Source organism: Hypanus sabinus, chromosome 10 (genome assembly GCF_030144855.1).
Source record: "Hypanus sabinus isolate sHypSab1 chromosome 10, sHypSab1.hap1, whole genome shotgun sequence".
Classification (NCBI taxonomy): Eukaryota; Metazoa; Chordata; class Chondrichthyes; order Myliobatiformes; family Dasyatidae; genus Hypanus; species Hypanus sabinus.
The window spans coordinates 26,949,392-26,969,630 of record NC_082715.1 but is presented as its reverse complement, the minus strand read 5'-3'; the positions used below and the strand labels follow the sequence as shown (position 1 = coordinate 26,969,630).

Here is a 20,239-nt window from a genome sequence, read left to right as displayed (position 1 = left end):
AGGAAGAGAACTAGTCTACCATAATTCACAATTGTGCCTAGTGGGCTGGGATTTATCTTACTCTTGCTAATGAGGAACAAAAGGCACCAGGATATCTTTGACTGTGGATCTGAGGCCTGGAATACAATACCTGCTCAGAAGTGAACTGGCCTCAAACTGTCCAGATTATGAGGGGGCTTGTTCAGCACCTGACTATTTCACGAAGGGAGAAAGTAGGTGTTTTGGATGCACTGAAAGCATTGTATCAGATTTCTTATTCTACAAGTACACTTGCTTTCAGCAGCTGCAAAGTTGTCCAAATAACTTATGTGGTCTGTTTCCCATCCAACTATAACCTCAATGATTAAAGTAAAAATCAAACATAGTATAGAAATGAAACCATTTTATTCAAACAAGGCCCTATAAGTGTTAACTTTCAGGCAGAAGATATGCAAGACCTAGACTTTTTCCCAAGCATATTCAACTGAAAAAAAAAGTAATGAGTTCAAAGTGCATAAATATATTGCAAGTTATAAAACATTTCTTCATGGAACTCTATATTATTGTAATTTGAACCCTAATAAGGAAGAAACAAACAAGCAGACCTGTATCAACGTCTCAGAACAGAAAAAGTAGTGTTAGACTGTTTATATTGTTTTCAAGACTAGACATACTCAAATAAATTACTATTGATGCATATGAAATTTGGTAAAAACTAATCTTCCACAAATTTCAAGTCTGCCATTAAAAACTTCAAATCCAACATTAAATCGTACATGAGAGTTAAAAAAAGGTAACACTCTTCCTGCAACCTCAAGAGTGCACAAAGAAGCAAGCAAGAGGAAAGTATGCTGAACCATCCTGAAGTCTTTAATAGCAAAGAGTACAGGATATAGACATTGCAATTATTTAGTAATCTAACTAAAACAGTACGCATTCTTTAAGAGAATGGAATATTTTCTCTTCCAAATTGTCTAGTGCTACAAGTAATATTTGATCATTGGGAGCAGGATGTGGGAAATCTATGCTGGAATTGGGAATTGGGCCATGGTGGCCCACATCACATGGCTGGTGACAGACAGCTCCACTGAAGGCAGAATGTTTGCAGCCTGATCTTGCCATTACAGGCAGTCCCCGAGTTACAAACAAGTTCCATTCCTGAGTCCGTCTTTAAGTTGAATTTGTACGCAAGTCGGAACAAATACATCCAGTATTATTTAGCATCAGTTAGTCAAACGATTATCTTAGTATATATTCTACCTTTCTATGCATATAAAACACTTAAACATATGTATTCCAATAATTAACCCACTGCGTTGCTTAGCAATAATTGTAGCTTTCATCGGGGCAGGGCCTTTCACATGCTCCATTATTCTCACTTTATCCTTTAAGATTGTTCCGATAATTGACCGACTGTAGTCTAACGCTTTTCCAATGACCGATGACATTTCACCTCTTTCCAAACACGTTATTATTTCCACTTTATTTTCAATCGTGATCGCTTCCAGTCAACGGAACAGAAATACTGCAGGCAGCGGGTCCCGAGCTCCGCAGGGTCCTAAGGACCACCTCACTGAATTCCCCAGGTCCTAAAGTCCACCGCACTGAGACAGGTTAAATGGGACAAAGTGGGGGTTGTGCTGGGTTCGGGTATTTGATCCTCCACAATATTCCGCGTGCGAATTTAAACTGGAGGTGGCAGTGCTTTTTCTACCAGGTCAAGTTGCCAGCTCGACATCAACCCGGCATGGATGGAGAGCATGCTCGGGAGCGGTCTGTCACTGGATCAAATTTGGGAACCGTTCTCAAGCCCGGCACTGATCTCACTGTGCCACCAGCCAACCGGAAAAAGGGGGGGGGGGGGAATAAAAGGGGATCAGGGTGAATCTTGCTAAGAAAAATTTAAGCCAAATACAAAGATACACACTCAACACAGTGTCAACGGCAACGACTTAAAATGGCGGATGGCTTCGCAATCTGACTTAAAATGGCGGACAGCATTTTTCTTCCTCAGTTCATAAGTATGAGTGGTTTGTAAGTCGGATGTTCATAACTCGGGGACTACCTGCCTATTTCCACTCCCCCGAAGATTTGAAAGAAATAACCCAATGAAGTCATGGTGAAACTTTGTAGCATTGGGACTGCAATTATCAGCCTTCCATTTCGCTGATTACTCAGCACCTAGATGGCATAACGTGGTGACATCAGTCACCAAAATCCTCAGAGCCTTGCATAACTGCATAGTGCACGGTAATGTCATATTTCTGATCTCCTATGAAACTGGTGGTCCCAATTGAGTGTACCCAATCTCAGCACAAGTTGATGTTGGAATGGAGTGGCTACTTTTTATATTGGGTCATGCGGAGTGGACACAGTAGATTCACAGATAATCGCTACCAGCTTTGTAACCAGAACTATGAGATGCCACAAACCATGGGAGAGTACCAAACTATCCCAGTGCTTCACTGATCACAGATCTCCACCTACAAAATTACTAACCCATGACATCCGGAAATTATAACATCAGAAACCAAATCAGAATCAGGTTTAATATCACTGGCATATGTCGAGAAATTTATTGTTATGTGGCAGCAGTACATTATATATAACTGTAATTCACAGTTTTTATTATTAAGTTAAATTAGATTAGTGCAAATAAAAAGCATTGAGGTAGAGTTCATGGGTTCAAAGATGGGATGGAAGAGGAGAAGAAGCTGTTCCTGAATCATTGAGTGTGTCTCTTCAGATTCCTGTACTTCCTCTTTGATGGTAGCAATGAGAAGAGGGCATATCCTGTGTGATGGGACTCCTTAATGATGGATGCCACCTTTATGAGGCATCACCCCTTGAAAATGTCCTGGTTACTGGTGCCCATGATGGAGGTGACCGAGCTTACTACTTCCTGCAGTTTATTTCGATCCTGTACAATGTCCCCTCCCCAAACTAGACAGTGATGCAAGCTGTAAGAAAGCTCTCCGCAGTATACCTTTAGCTCTCTCAATATCACTTTTGTAAAGATAGCCATATCTCACAGTGCCCCAAACTACAGGATTTAGTCAGTGAGCTTGTTGGCTGTTAGCAACTCACGCATACTGGAGATAGTTGACGACAGTGTGAGTACTGGTAATCAGAAAAGTCTGATTGGAGAGGGTGCAGAGTATATATACAGCGAATGTGTGAAGGCTGGACCAAGGCTTGCTTATAACAAAAAAAGGACCAATTTCTTTTTGCACAAGAGAGGAATTTTAGTGAGTACAGATTTAAAGTGGACAGCTTTATTTTCCACCAGTACAGACGTTGTAATAGCTTCAGACTCTTGTAATTTTTGACATTCTGCAAATTCATATGTTGACAACTAGAAAAGGAGAGCATAATAAGACCAATCACTAGGTAAAGTACAGAAATGCTCAGAATGATACTCTCTTGGCTGAAGATAAAGAGCTAAGAGTCCTACTTTTCAATGTCAAAACTTGAAGCTTGTAGGAGCAAGAGGCCCATCTTTGCTTCTTTAAAACTTTGCTCCAAACTGAAAAGTCCTAGCCCGCTCAACCTGTCCTCATAAGACGTATGCTCTACTCCAGGCAGCATCCTGGCAATCTTCTTAAATATAGAATGAAAAACCATGTAACAATGGTTGAGGAATGCCATTTGAATTTTGATATGGAATTCCTTTTGATATGGAATCTCCTTTAGATGGCAGTTCAATGTTCAATCCATGTTTTAGGTTGTAAGGTTGCCATTAAGCATTGCTAGTCACAGCTTCTGTCCCATCCAACCCACATCGACATGGGTGCTGGATGGTTTTCCCTTAAGAGCTGGATGGAGAGATACATGCATCAGTTCAGTGTTATAAACTTCTGAGGTCACCTCTCATCTTACTTCATTCCAAAGAGAAAAGCCCGAGAGCACTCAACCTGCCCGCACAAGACATGCACCCCAATCCAGGCAGTATCATTGAAAATCTTCTCTGCATCCTCTCTAAAGCTTCCATGTCTTTCCAACAACCAGAGCTGAACACAATACTCCATGTGTGGTCTGAACAGATTTTTATAGAGCTGCAACAGCACCTCGTAACTCTTGAATTTAATTCCCCCGACTAATGAAGCCACCATATGGCTTCTTAGAACCTTAACTTGCGCAGCACTTTGAGGGATCTATGGACATGGATCCCAAGATCCCTCTGGTCTTCCACACTGCTAAGAGTTCCACCATTAACCTTGCATTCTGCCTTCAAGTTCAACTTTTGGGGTGTAACACTTCACAATGTACCAATTGAACTCCATTTACCACTTCTCAGCCCAACTCTGCATCCCATCAATATGCCGTTTTAGTCTAGGACAATCTTCTACACTATCCACGAGTAAATAGAAGTGTGGGTTTTAGAATCAGTGGTCTATGTCACCGAGGAAATGGATAGCATAGTCAATCTATTATCAGAGAGCATTTGAAAAATTATTAAAACCTCCTTTGGCACTGTGCAGAGGTCTAGAGAGTATTAAACTGTAAAAAAATAATCCAAGTTCCATCTTGATCCACGTATAACAAAGCTGTCTTTTCAACGTCATTTAACCTATCTGTTCTCTAGTAGCCAGCCATCTTCACCCAAATGAGTATGTTTGTGCAAAAATGGAAGTGCTGTTGACATGCCAAAAACAATTTAAATGATTATTTAAAAAAAATAACAAAAGCAGTCTGACACTCACCTTCAAATTCCAGGTCTTTTATTTTGAATAAAAATGTTAAAGATACATGCTTCTTTAGAGGTCTGCTGGAATTTCTATGTGCCTTCACTGGCCATTAGCTAATTTTAATAGCTATAAGCCAGAACATCAAAATAAGTTCCACTTGAAACTTTGGTCCAAGTTTCCAGATGCATGATGGATACAGAAGTTGGTCTAAGTATCAATGCAACTTCAGTTCAAAACAAAACCTGATAAATCCCAGCCCCATGGCTTAATGTTCAAAATTATATCTGGTGTTCTAATAGTGACCCAATACATTTTTTGTAGGAGTTCTTGACTTGTGCACAAAACGTTAGGGATTATTTTGCCTTCCTCAAAATTACCTTGTCCATTTTGAACCCAAGATCTTCCCATTTCTCTAGTGGCTTTCTATTGTTTTGACTCGAGAGTTCTTGTTTTTCCAATTTCATTTCACATTCATTCTTACCCATCTAATTTTGTGCCTAGTAGATTACCAAGTAAAAAAGTTAGCGTAATTACAGAAAAGGCAAAACCAAAAGCTGGGAACTTACTTCTCCTTTGCCTGCTGCGTACATTTTTCACTACAAAATTTACTTCCATGACTAAACTCTTCAGTCATCCCATAGTGACCGCAATTCTCACAGCAAAGTATGCCTTCCATACTGGGTGGCTCTTCCATATTTGATGGAACGGAATTTCTGGATAAAACTAAATGACAAAATACGATGTTGATTAATATTGTGAACAAAATATTGACACACATTTGATAATCTACACAGCAATGCTATTCAACTGCCTTCAAACCAAAAGTGTAAAATCATGACCAAATATAGAGTTTGCAATACACCTGGTAGTATTCATGATCAGCGCCAAATATAGTAAGTTATTATTTCTGTTGGGTAACTCCATTAGTTTAGTTTCTCTAAAAATTCAGGTTAACAAAATATTTTGCTTGAAAAGGGCAATTAGAAATAGTATTAATTTAGGAATATAGCCCAAAAGTTTAAAAAAAGCATTGCACATAAATACAGCACACAAAGGAAAAAGAAAATATGAAAACCATCCTAAAATGGACACTGACCTTCCTGTGCAGTGGGCACACTCCATGTTGTTGTTGCAGTTGCCTTCTTTATTCTATCTACTTCAGTTTCATCTGTGATTATCTCCAATGCACCAAATTCATTTATTCTGAACTGAAGACAGTGGTTAATAAGATGATCAATCATTATTCATAATACCATTCACAAATTCTTAGGAGTCAAGAAAAATGCTTTGTACCACACAACAAATAATTTCCATTTATGATAAAGTAATCCTCGATACATATCAGCAGTAAATAGAGATAAAATAACAGAAAATCAATCAACCATAAGACTGTGCAATTGTTCTGCAAAGTTATACTCTTGTAAAATACTTTTAACATGTTTTGAAGCAAATATATTATTTCCCAATCTGCTTGTCAAAAACATTTCAAGATTAGTTTTACCTTTAGATCACTCCCTGGAAGTGTAGCTATTCCATCCTTCCAATCCATAGCACTGAAGACATCAAAATCCTGGCTACCAGTTGCAGGGGAGCAGTCACTCATAATGCTTTTCTCCATTACAGAAATTACTGTTGTGAACTCTATCTGAAGGGAAGAGCAAAACAGATTTGTTTAATGTCTGATTTGGGCTGATGGAAAAAGTATCATACCCCCTCAAAAAAAAATCTTTAATCAAATGTCTATTGTAATCATACAAATCTTCCTTCTACACAAATTGTTTTATTCTTCTTGAGAGGAATATACACACAAGCTGGTATGCATAGCAATCTCGGTATTTCCAGTCAAAATATCTGGAGAAGTAGCCCTATAGATTATAACCCCATGCCAGTTGCATAGGCAACATCAATCTCCTGCCCACACCCAGTGGGATGCTTGTGTGCAGATTAGAAGGAATATTCAGGAAAGAACAACAGATCAGGTACCAATGCTCATTCCTGAAAGAGAAGTGCCAATCAGTGCCCTCTCCAACAAGAAGTCAACCACCCATCCTTGCCTTTCAACCATGTTACCATCACTGAATCCCACAACATTAATATCCTGGAAGTCATCATTGACTCAAAGACTAGCCACATAAATACTGTGACTATGAGAGCAAGTCACAGTCTAGGTATAAGGCAAGCAGCTCATTCCTTGTCATGTCAAACCTACAGAGACACTAGTCAAGATTACGATGAAATACCTTGCCTGGATGGCAGCTCTAACATCAGCTCCCGGAACAAAGCAACCCACTTGACTGATTTATCACCTGAAAATAATGAAACCCTCAATCATTCACCAAGGCAACTCTGATAGCAACACACCCAAACCTACCAAAGCGTGGTGGGGGTGGGGGGGGGGGGGGAGGAAGGAGGAGGGTGAAGAGTTCAAAAATTTTAGGGAAGTGGAATCATCACCATCTGCCATGTTCCCCTCTAAGACTTGACTACACCGACAGAAATAGTTCTTTGTCAGAATCATGAAACTGCCCGTTGAAAGGACTGGAGCAGTTTAAGAATCCAACTAGATGATGAACAATGAACATGAGCTCTGCCCGGATCATTACACAATTTTAAAAAATTAAATAATTAGATGATGGAGGCTAGCCTATGGGCGGGAGAATCAACCCCCTTGCCCCAAAAGATTTTCTCATGAAGCCAAAATTAAAATCAGTAAAATAAAAATAAAATTAACTTCAACTTGGCCAGTTAATGTATCCTCTCCTTGTCAGGCTAACCTGACAAAGAAACCACGGTGATTAAGGAAATGTCAGATTCAAACACAAAATTCTCAATTCATGGTTACAGGGATTTATCAGTAAAGAGGTGGAGGGGGAAATGGCACTGTATGTTTTTGTATTCCTACTGATGCTTGTCATTCTATGGGTTAGATGCACATAATTGTACTGATACTCATTTGCTGAGGAACATTTTAATTTGCATTGAGCCAATCAAGTGTGTTTTGTTCCAGTTTTCCTATCCTTTCAAATGACTCAACAAAAGCAGTCACCTTCGGCCTGCCCTTGAATAGAAAGCAGTTCCTAATGGAACAGAGGTTAACGGGATGCTGATGTTCACACTTACATCATATTATTTCATGCCCGTGGAGCCGCAAGTTATCTCTGCGGTTCGTTGACCTAGAGGGAGTCCTCCAGTACGAAGGAATCTCACTGCACAACTGTTATGTTAATTATATGACAACATATGTTCACGCATGTGGAGGTGGGCAATATCGCTAGAGGCGCTTGGAATGATCCTACCCAATAAAAATCAAAGGCATTGGCAATCTCCATTGTCACCAACTGAAAGCAACAGATCAACTTGAGACAAGACTATCACGACCTCCTTCCTGAAACACTGCATCCCTAGATTACTGCACTTGAGATATACTAGCACAAAACCACTGTGGGAAGGTTTACACCCTGGAGTGTAACTGACATAACAAGATATTCCAGCTGCCCCTTCTCCACCTCAGAAAAAGAAATACATAAAGTGTACAAATGGATTACAGTAAGAAACCCAGAAGGTTAGTCATATATTTGTTTAATTTTGGACTTACACATTTTGCCAGTGGGCAAAAAGGACTAAAAAGAATATTTTCTTACCAAAACTCATTTCAGGGTTATCCAGTTCTGTAATATGGGTGGAGGGGGAAGGATATGGAAATACTTGTGAAGGCAGGACACTGTCTATTACCTTGCCATAATGCCAGCTCTTAAACTACCCCTCTCCCCACCAAAATAATGTTACTTTTAACAATTTTTCAAGGCAAAACTCCCTAAAATGCCCGGGTTTCCTTTATCAGATCCCCATAAAAATAATTAGTCATGAGTCTGAAATTGAAAAGAATGGAAAGTGACAATCTCTCACCAAAATATATACAGTCTTTGCAGTCATGATGCTCTACTTAAATAGTAATCAAAAACAGAAATGAATTCACTGAGTGTTTCTGGTAAATCAAAATTGATGGAAGAAAATAAAAAGTTAATTCCTCGAATGTGGATCCACATCATTTCGGGAAAAGATTAAGCTATGAGAAAAATAACAGCATAATATGAAGTTCATGTTATAAAATGAAGCACTTTTGAAAGTTAACTTCTAAAATCTTATTTATATTTTAAAAAATTCTTGTTCTACCACTGGCTCACTAATCCACCCAATTCAATTTTTGAATTTCACATATGAAGACGGGACATACATGAGGCATTGATAGAGGAACGTTGTTTTCATGTTATTGATGCTTTTTTTGGGGGGGCGGGGGGAGTATTCATAATGTGTAGATGTGTGCAATGTATATATGAAATGCTAATTGAAATATGTACTTCACAGCTTCCAAGTAGTGTTGCTCACCACTCAATTTCAGGAGTTTAATAGCATTTACCATGTCTTGAAAGTTTTAAAATCTGCTTTTTGATTAGATAATATGTAAAAATAAAGTATCAATCCAAACCCAAACTCAGCAATCCATTAGGTTCACTTCAATAAATGAGGATGCAACTAGGAATCACAGTCAATAATCTCCTCCACGACAACTAATGATAATACATCTAAATGCCAAAATAGCTTAGATCAGGTAACTTAGTTAAGATGAAGTAGCTGTTTGAGTGTTATTAATCCGTACAACACACTCGCTGAAAAAAAAATCAGCTGACAAGATGAAGTCCATGAACCAATTTCTCATTAGCCGAGGTTTTTCAGTGACAATGTGGCTCGTCACTGAGCTCAAAAGAAAGTTGGCAGCGTAACTTTGCATACTTCTGGGCCTTGCTTTTGTTAATTCCGACACAAAGTAAAACCAATTATAATCGAAGCTGGGACTTTCAGGAACAATGGTATAATTAAGCAAAATAGGCAACCAGATTCTTTGACCCAATTCTCAGATCAGAAAAGTATATATAAAAAAAATCATAATTTTTAAAAATCTAAGAAATGTTATCATGAAATGGAGGGAATAACTTTATAAATCAATGATATTAGCTCTTTTAAGAACCAGAATATGCTCATTAGTATTTCTAACAATATATTAAGTTTATTAACCCACTATTGAATCATTATTTTCTTTGCAATTTAACAATTATCTGCTTGTATTTTAAGTAGTTCTTGTATGCAGGTAACAGCTTAATACACTTCCCAGAGGCCACAGTATGTATATGCAAGCTCAGCGTGTCCTCTAGTGGTTATATTGTATAATTTTGGAAAGTTCTGGAAGCTTCCTTTGGTGATGCATTATTTAAGTAAGAGTTCTCTCATTGGTTACCAATCTGTGAATTTGAATAGAACTTTCCTTATCTAATATAAAAAGAGCTGCACCACGAAGCTGTACCATCTTCAACTAGTAGACCTCTATCACTGTTCTTTTTCAACTCTCTCTGTTTTATTAACACATAATAAAACTCTTGTGAAGCAACAAATGTCGTGCCTCTTTCCTGACTTCTGAAAGAACCTGTGATTAAAACATCAGAATCCAACACCTACAATGGAAAGAAATTTGAAAGGAATTATGGAACGCAATGTGGTGCTTGCAGATCTAATCAATACATTGACTTACATATACACAAAAAAAACCTGGTCTTCTTCAGGGTTTGTTTACCACTATAATCAATTGTGGACTTCTATATTTAACCAAGCACATACTTTGTCCAAACACAATGATCCTACAGAGTAATGATAGTGCATACAAAAAGCATGCATGCCAGCATTTTAATCACAAGGTTTTGTGTAACACTTTGTTTTATATGCATACACACATTAAAGCCAATATTAAAAATGCTTTATTTATTAAATAATATAATTTGTATAATAAAAAGTATAAAATATTTATAGAATTTAGAAAATTATAAATTGTTAATTCAATCATGTCATTTTCCTTGGTAGGCAGACTTCATCGTAAAAGGACGTGAATTTATAGTGATCTTGGAAAATGTTAAAGCTTTTCCAAATCAAGCCATTGTTTCTGAAATGCTGTTACTGTCGTTCACTCAAAAACAGTCAATTTGCAATAATTCTCACAGTTAGCAAAAACATTAATGGCCAGTTATGTTGGTGGTGATTTCAGGATTGAGTGTTGTTCATGCACATGGAGAATTTAATGTTCCTTTGAAAAAGTCACACCAGCTATGTCATTATTACCCGAACTCCTGGGTAAGGTCTTGAATTTAACTGCTAGTCAAAAGACAAAGTTAAGTTTATCTCACTAAAGCTCATACGCTCTAGCGCAACTGCAATGACAAACTTGCTTGCAGCAGGTTCCCACCTATAGAGCAAAGCAGCATTCACAAAAAAAGCATACACAAATTATGCAGGTATTTAACAAGGAACACAATTAGAATTGGGGGGAAAAACCACGTTAGTGAAAAATGGTTTACGTGCCCATAGTGTTGTTAAACTGTAGTGATCAGTGTTTGCCAACTGATTCAAGAACTGAATGGTTGAAGGGAAATAGCTGTTCTTGAACTTAGTGCTGCAAGACTTCAGACTTCTGTACCTCCTGTCCGATTGCAGCTGCACAAGATAGTAAAGCCCAGATGGAGAGGGACAGTGATTATAAATGCTGCCTTCTTGAGACACCACACCCTACAGATAGTACCAATGGCAGGAAGGTGTGTGTCCACGTATAGTGCAGGGGATTATGAAGCAGGGGTTTTGGTGCAACTTCACAGAGTGCTGGCAAAACCACACCTGGAGTACTGCCTACAATTGTGATTTGCATATTAACAGAGATGATTTGCTTGCACTGGAAGCAGTGCAGGGCCAGAACGGGAAAGAGGAGAAATGGTGCTGATTGGTCCTTTGCTCTTTGACGTTTAGAATGAGAGATGAGCTATTAAAAATATACCAGCTTCTGAGGAAGACTGACAAGGTGGATGCCAGAAGGATAATTTCCTGCGTAGAAGCAAACACAATTAAAGGGCATAGTTTCAAAGAAAAGGGACTCCCATTTAATACAGGGGATGAGTAAAGGCAACTTCAGTTTGAGGTTGCAAATCTACAGAACTCTCTATAACGGGGTAGGTAGGTCACTCAACAGAGAGTGGCCAACATTTAAGAGTACACCTGCTTTTGTTTCTTACATTTCACTTTCTTAAAGTGATAGTTTTTACGATTACAAGAGAACACTTCACACCAGTTTTACAGGATTAATAAATTAAGAAGTCATTTAATGAAGGAAAGACAATGTTAAATAATTTTAGACAAGTTGACAGTAATTCTTACATGTGATAATCAGGGGATGGGGAGTAGAAATTATCCTACAGAAATAAAAGGAAATGCATGATGGAATTGTGGAAAATTATCTCAGATACGGTTGAGTAAGTCACCAGTACTAAGTTTTGTTGGCTGGTCAGTCAAGTCACAGGAGGGACAACAGAAACCCTGGCTACAACTCATAATACCTTCAAAACCGTACAGATGCCCATGGGCCAATTCCTATCTAAAGGTGCTGCATCCAAGCTGCTGCAGAATAGCTATGGGAAAAACTGTCAGGATCATAATGTTGAAAACATACAAGAGAAATGCATTGGGTTATTCAAGAAAATCCAGCAGATTTTTTGTAAAAAATACAAAGTAAACCATGTCAAAAATACCATAAAATATGCTGAAACATTGAATTTTAGTTTCCAAAGGGAAAGGAAACTAAAATGTTTAATGTAAATTTAACACTAAAGCACATTTTCATCTCAAGTTTCTTCAAAGCTTTCATCCACTGCACTCCTGCTAAAATGTTTGTAATGAGCGCTTTGGTAGCCTACCATCAGGACTCATATCAAGGTTACTAGCACAGCAAAGGTGAAACAAATTCACGTCGAGTCAATGTGTGATTTGCTTCTCATCCATTAAGTCATGGGCTTGGAAGTAGCCCTGAAGTAATGTTGATCTATGGCTACAGTACGCCCTGAGATTTTACATATTGGAGGTGAAACAAATCTAATCATGAGAATGGAGAACAAATACAGAAACCAGAATTTTTTCTAAACACTACTATAAAAACTTACACTCACATAATTATGTGCTGCACGTTCAGAGAAGCTCTTCTGCGCACCACTGTTGCAATGCATGGTTATATGAGCTACTGTCACCTTCCTTTCAGTTTGAACCAGTCTAGCCATTCTCCTTAAACAAGGGCATTTTCATCCACAGAACTGCCACTCACTGAATGTTTTGTTTGCACCATTCTCTGTGAATTCTAAAGACTTGTGTGTGAAAATCCCAGGCTGTTCAGCAGCTTCTGAGATACTGAGAAACCACTCTGTCTAGCACCAACAATCATTCTACAATCGAGGTTACTTAGATCACATTTCTATCTCCTTTACCATAGCATCAGAGGGGGATAGGAACAGACAAGTTAAGAAAGCATTTAATTGGAGTAAGGGGAAATATGAGGATATCAGGCAGGAACTTGGAAGCATAAATTGGGAACAGATGTTCTCAGGGAAATGTACGGCAGAAGTGTGGCAAATGCTCCGGGGATATTTGTGTGTTGTTCTGCATCAGTACTTTCCAATGAGACAGGGAAAGGATGGTAGGGTACAGGAACCGTGGTGTGCAAAGGCTGTTGTAAATCTAGTCAACAAAAAAAAGAAAAGCTTACCAGTGGTTCAAAAGATTAGGTACTGATAAAGATCTAGATTATAAGGCTAGCAGGAAGGAGCTTAAGAAGGAAATTAGGAGAGCAAGAAGGGGCCATGAGAAGGCCTTGGCAGACAGAGTTAAGGAGAACTCCAAGGCATTCTACAAGTATGTGAAGAGCAAGAGGATAAGATGAGAGAGAATAGGACCAATCAAGTGTGACAGTGGAAGAGTGTGTATGGAACCGGAGGAGATCGCGGAAATACTTAATGAATACTTTGCTTCAGTATTTACTGCAGAGAAGGATCTTGGCGATTGTAGGGATGACTTGCAGCGGACTGAAAAGCTTGAGCATACAGGTGGCCCCTGCTTTTCAAATGTTCTCTTTACAACAACTAGTTGTTACGAAAGACTTACATTAGTACCTGTTTTCGCTAACCAAAGAGGATTTTCATTTTTACAAAAAAAAGACGCCCACTTTATACGTGTGTTTACCCTGAGAAAGACTACAATGACTGAAGCCTTGTGCAGGCAGTTTGCGCATGCGTGTACGTGTGTACTCACGTGCATACATATGTGTGTACGTGCCAATTTTTTTTCTCCAAATCGAATTTGGCCCGCTGTTTTCCCGAGTTTGATAAGTGAAACTACACCGTACCTATAATATTGCTACTTTATATAGGGTATATATTTATCATAACATTCCTGCTTTTACTATATGTTAGTGTTATTTTAGGTTTTATGTGTTATTTGCTTTGATTTGATAGGTTTTTTTGGGTCTGGGAACGCTTAACAATTTTTCCCATATAAATTAATGGTAATTGCTTCTTCGATTTATGACATTTCGGATTACAAACGGTTTCGTAGGAATGCTCTACCTTCGGATTGCGGGGGAACCTGTATACATATTAAGAAAGATGTGCTGGAGCTTTTGGAAAGCATCAAGTTGGATAAGTCACCAGGTGTGGACAAGATGTGCCCCTGGCTACTGTGGGAGACAAGGGTGGAGACTACTCAGCCTCTGGCGATGATCTTTGTATCATCAATGGGGACGGAAGAGGTTCCGGAGGATTGGAGGGTTGCAGATGCTAGTCTCTTATTCAAGAAGGGGAATAGAGATAGCACAGGAAATTATAGACCAGTAAGTCTTACTTCAGTGTTGGCAAGCTGATGGAAAAGATCCTGAGAGGTAAGATTTATGAACGTTTGGAGACGTAAAAATATGATTAGGAATAGTCAGCATGGCTTTGTCAAAGGCAGGTCATGTCTTACGAGCCTGACTGAATTTTCTGAGAATGTGACTAAACACGTTGATGAAGGTAAGCAAGGCATTTGATAAGGTACCCCATGCAAGACTTATTGAGAAAGTAAGGAGGCATGGGATCCAAGGGGACATTGCTTTGTGGATCCAGAACTGGCTTGCCAACAGAAGGCAAAGAGTGGTTGCAGACAGGTCATATTCTGCATGGAGGCTGGTGACCAGTGGGGTGCCTCAGGGATCTGTTCTGGGATCCCTACTCTTTGTGATCTTTATAAATGACCTGGATGAGGAAGTGGAGGGATGGATTAGTAAATTTGGTGATGACACAAAGGTTGGAGGTATTGCGGATAGAGTGGAGGGCTGTCAGAGGTTACAGTGGGACATTGATAGGATGCAAAACTGGGCTGAAAAATAGCAGATGGAGTTCAACCCAGATTAGGTGTGGGGTGACACACACAAAATGCTGGTGGAATGCAGCAGACCAGGCAGCATCTATAGGGAGAAGTGCTGTCGATGTTTCAGGCCGCGACCCTTCGTCAGGCCTGAAACTGACAGAAAAGATAATAAGAGATTTGATAGTAGGAGGGGGAAGGGGAAATACGAAATGAAGTGCTTCTTCCTATAGATGCTGCCTGGCCTGCTGCGTTCCACCAGTATTTTGTGTGTGTTGCTTGAATTTCCAGCATCTGCAGATTTCCTCGTGTTCTTTTAACGTTTTGTCAAACGAGTGAGAAAAATGTTTAAAGTTGATGCTGTATACTGGAAGATGTTCCTGGACCCCCCAAGTGCACATTCAGGAATCCACCAAATTGTACCAAATATCAGGGCTACGGTCTGTTCCTCCCTGCACAAAAATGTGTCCCAAACACTGGCTGAAATTGTTTGCATCTTTACAGTTGGTTCCCTGGCTGCCTCCCAGATATAAAGATTACCACAGCATTTTGACGTCTGCCTCTGGGGACCTGATGAAATTCAGGATCTTATTTAATAATCACGTTCCCAGGTTGGGGAAATTTAATTAAATCAATTCAGATCAAGTCACTTTAAAAAAAAAGCTCAAACTCCCAATGTCCCTATGGTCAAGCTCAACACAAGCCCAACAAGCCTGTGCCATCCAGTTAAGCCCATGCGATCAATTAACCTGCTAACCCATACATCTTTGGAATGTGCAAGGAAATCAGAGAACCTGAAGGAAGCTTATGTGGTAACTGGGAAAATATACAAACTCCTTACAGGCAGCAGTGGAATGGAACCCAGGCCACTGGCACTGTGCTAACTTTGTCAACCATAGCCCTACAGTGATCTGGACACAGTGATGCCGGAGAAATGAGTAGACAATAGTCAATAGGTGCAGAAGTAGACCATTCGGCCCCTCCAGTCTGCACCGCCATTCTGAGATCATGGCTGATCATTCACTATCAATACCCAGTCCCTGCCTTGTCCCCATATCCCTTGATTCCCCTATCCATCAGATATCTATCTAGCTCCTTCTTGAAAGCATCCAGAAAATTGGCCTCCACCGTCTTCCAAGGCAGTGCATTCCACACCTCCACAACTCTCTGGGAGAAGAAGCTCTTCCTCAACTCTGTTTTAAATAACTGACCTCTTATTCTCAATCCATGCCCTCTGGTACTGGACTCTCCCAACATCTGGAACATATTTCCTGCCTCAATCCTATCAAATCCTTTAATTATCTTAAACGTTTCAATCAGATCCCCTCTCAATCTCCTCAATTCCAGCGTGTACAAGCCCAATCTCTCCAATCTCTCTGCATAAGACAGCCCTGCCATCCCAGGAATCAACCTAGTGAATCTACGCTGCACTTCCTCAATTGCCAGTTTGTCCTTCCTTAAACCTGGAGACCAAAACTGTACACAATATTCCAGGTGTGGTCTCACCAGGGCCCTGTACAAATGCAAAAGGACATCCTTGCTCTTGTACTCAATTCCCCTTGTAACAAAGGCCAACATTCCATTTGCCCTCTTCACTGCACATGCTATTCTCTTATTCAAGAAGGGGAACATAGCAATATGTTGCCCGTTTCCTCATCCTTCTTGTTGGTAGAATTAGCAGGTTTGTAATGCATTGTTGCAGTAGTCTTAGTGAATGCATTTTGGAAATAAGGAAAGGTTGAGCAAAGTCAGGCTTCTCCCTTTGGAGCAAAGGAGGATGAGATGCGACTCAAAAGAGGTGTACAAAATGCTGTGAGAAGGAGACAGAGTGGATAGCTAATGCCCCCCCACCACCAAGGCAGCAATGACTGATATAAGAGGTCGTACTTCTAAGGTGAGTGGAGGGAAGTACAGGGAGCGGGGGGGGGGGGGGGGGTAATATGTCAAAGAAAGTTTTTACATGCACAGAGTGCCAAGTTCCTGGCACACACTGCCAGGGGTGGTGGTGGTGTTAGAGACAGATACATTATGGATATTTAAGAGACTCTGAGATAGACACATAGATGAAAAAAAAAATGGAGGGCTATGTAGGATTAGATTAGGATTTGGTAAAATTGATCTTGGAAAGTTGAAAGTTCAGTACATCATGGGCCAAAGGAGCTGTACTGTGCTGAGATGAAATACTACATACTGCAATCACTGTGCACGGCTTCCAGAGGCATTTAATGGTTTGAATACCAATCGCTGCTTTGAAAGGGTGGTGTCAGGATTGCTGCAACAGCACTCTTTCAGTTAGGCACATACCATCCCATCTTGATTTATGTTTTGTAGATACTGGAGCAACTTTGAGAAGGCAGAAGACAAGACATTCACTCCAGGATACTCAGCCTTTAAGCTATTTTTGCAGGCAGTATTTACGTAGTTATTCAGGAGCTTGATACTGGGGACTCAGCAATGACATCTGAATGTCAAAGAACATATGCGCTCTTTTGTTGGAAATTCTAAGTTCTGGGCACTCGAGGAGTGAAAGTTACTGATCAGCTGATGCACAAATGTTTTGTTGATCTAGGTATTTTCACATGAGACTGTTTCATTTGGTGAGGGGTGCTGAATGGAACCGAACTTTGACCTGCTGACAGGACAGTTACTGATGAAAACTTTAAATGGGTAGGCTTAGGATAATGCTTTGAGGAATTTCTGCAACAATGTCCAGGAGTTGAAATGATTGACCTCCATTAATCACAATCATTGTCCAACTTGCAAGATATAACTGCAACCAGGAGGAGGGATTTTCCATTAGACTTAGCTACACTACAATTAGATGCCATGTCTGATTAAATGACACATTTTGTACCTGTCTCAGCTTAAGTCTGCAAATCATGCTTTAATCCAAAACAAAATATGAGCATTGATAGACAGGTTTTTGATGAATGGAGCCTAACTACACTGTTGATGACATCTTCCATCACCGTGCCGATGATTGATTGTAGACTAAAGAACTGGATCTGTCCTGCCTTGTGACAAGGGCACGCAAGATAGTTTGGAAAATTGTCCGGATGCGTCTCCACTGTAAGGGTACTGGTAGAGCCCAGGGTGAAGCATGGCATTTTCTAGATCCCAAATTCTTTACGACTACAGCTACTACTTTACTCTGTTCCACAGACTTTGCTCTCAGATTTCCTTGCTATCGTGCAGAGTGAATCCAAATTGTGCTGATGGGGGAACACCTGGAAGCAGCAAGCACGAGTCACATGCACAGCTCTTCTAGCTGAAGGCGGCTGTAGAAGCTCCAACCTTGCCTTCTGTAGTGAAATGCTAAGCTTTACCATTGATGCTGATGGTGTAGCTCAAGGACCACCCGCCCTCCACCCCCGTCATCTGGACACTGCCAATTAAGGCAGGATCCAGCAAGACTGGAAAGCTTCGATTCACTTTGTTAATCAATCTGAGTGACAATCCTTCCTATAACATGTTACTGTCACATTTTATAGAATCATTCCAGTGTTGAGGATGTCAATCAGACCACAAATCTAGGCCGTGCGTACAACGTGCATGTAGTATCCAGCCTTGAATACCTTAATTAAGTTGACCATGAACTTTATATTGTGCAGACAACATTAAGCTCTGTTAGGGCCCTTGCATTCCTTTAAACACCAACTTTGGAAGCTTTGTGGAACAAGGACTTGTACAACAAGATACAAGATGACAATGATATTACAAGACCAATTGGCAGGTTATGTCATTGTGATTGTTAATACCCAGATAGATTTCAAATGCTCTGCACAGTTTTTTTTTAATAAAGTAGATTTCTTTCAAATAACTGTTTGATATAACTTAGTAGATTACCAGGCAATTTTAGACCTGGTTAATAATTTTAGACGTAGGTCAGATATTAGGGTGGCAAATTACTTACAGGCATTATATTGAACGAGATGGATTTTTAAAAACAATTCATTAGCTTCATATCCACTATTAATCACTTTAGGTTTCTATTTCTAGATGATTACATTATCTGGAATTGAAACTCCCATAGCAGGACTTGAACCTGCACCTCAAATAACTAGTCCAATAACTATTGGTTACTGATAACGATATACAAATGATTAACACTAAGTTTTTGGTTGTGGGTCTAAGTATTGAGCAGCTTCACTATTAAATGCAAACTTGCACAAGCCACTACAGCAAATATCATGCATTGCAAGTTATCTTCATGCCCCTGTGCTCAATTAAAATCTACAGTGCAAAAATTTGTATTCTGAAAATACTTTCTGCATTCTTGGTGCAAAGTAAGAATATTATAAACCATGTGGCCCATTGCAGAAGGCAGTTTTCATATCCTTTTAGAGATGTGAAATCTTCCCATTCCTCAGCCATGCACATGCTACCTTTCAATATACATAAGTTTCACAATAAAATTGGTTCTCAAATAGTAGGAACCAATAGAGCATTCACTAAAAGCACTATTAAACTTATTAATTTTATATACATAATTCCAGAAATTATACCAATCGCAACAAGTTTTATCACAACTCACAAACTGAAGTGACAAAATTCCTATCATCCAAATGATTACAAAACCAATTAATGTATTCAGGCAACCAAGCACCACTTCAGGATTGAGGGCACTTTATCTATTTAGAGATACAGCCCTCAACAGCCACTGCCTAGCAAAACACCAATTCAACCCTAGTCTAGTCACGGGTCAACGTACAATGACCATTTAACCTGCTAACCAGTATGTCTTGAACTGTGGGAGGAAGGCACGTGCATACACGAAAGAACGGACTAATGTGCCTTCAGAGGGCCCTGAACTGAACTCCAACATCCAGAGCTGTAGTAGCGTCATGCTACCATGGTCACTATATTTAACCACTGACATAATCTTGCACCAACTACTCCTCCCCGATCAAAGTAAAGTTTTAGTAAACTTCTGCTTATCATAACAACAAACCTACAATTTCAATACAATGCCCCGTGGATAACACTCTGCAAGAATGCCCCAATAATATTTTAACTAAATCAAACTCAGACTATACCATCTGTTTTATTTTCTCACTCTTTCAATGTTAACAGAGAGAACCAGCTCAAATTAATGAATACAATCAGAGTAATTTACTATTGAGAGATTGATTCAGCTTTTCGGTTCCACAAAAAGCAATTATTACCTTTGTAATTCTGCAATATCCTCAGTCTTATCAGGGTATTTGATATCAAATTACCATATTTCAGTCCAAATACATTTTGACCCTTTGCAATCATTCATCATGCCTAACGGATAGACATGGTGCTGGATTTGGTACTATTAGGATCAGCACAGG

At 39.5% G+C, this 20,239-nt stretch overlaps 1 protein-coding gene across 3 annotated transcripts in view; it reads right to left on the bottom strand.

Moving 5' to 3' along the window:
- The window catches only part of l3mbtl3 (L3MBTL histone methyl-lysine binding protein 3), a 158,263-nt gene that overhangs the window by 132,013 nt on the left and 6,011 nt on the right, over nt 1-20,239 (bottom strand). For all 3 annotated transcript variants that reach the window (XM_059981543.1, XM_059981545.1, XM_059981544.1), the window contains exons 2-4: nt 6,169-6,312; nt 5,764-5,875; nt 5,234-5,390 (exon numbers count right to left, since the gene is read on the bottom strand). In XM_059981543.1, coding sequence (XP_059837526.1) covers nt 5,234-5,390; nt 5,764-5,875; nt 6,169-6,285 — 386 coding nt within the window. In that variant the 5' untranslated portion in view covers nt 6,286-6,312. The remainder of the gene's footprint in view (nt 1-5,233; nt 5,391-5,763; nt 5,876-6,168; nt 6,313-20,239) is intronic.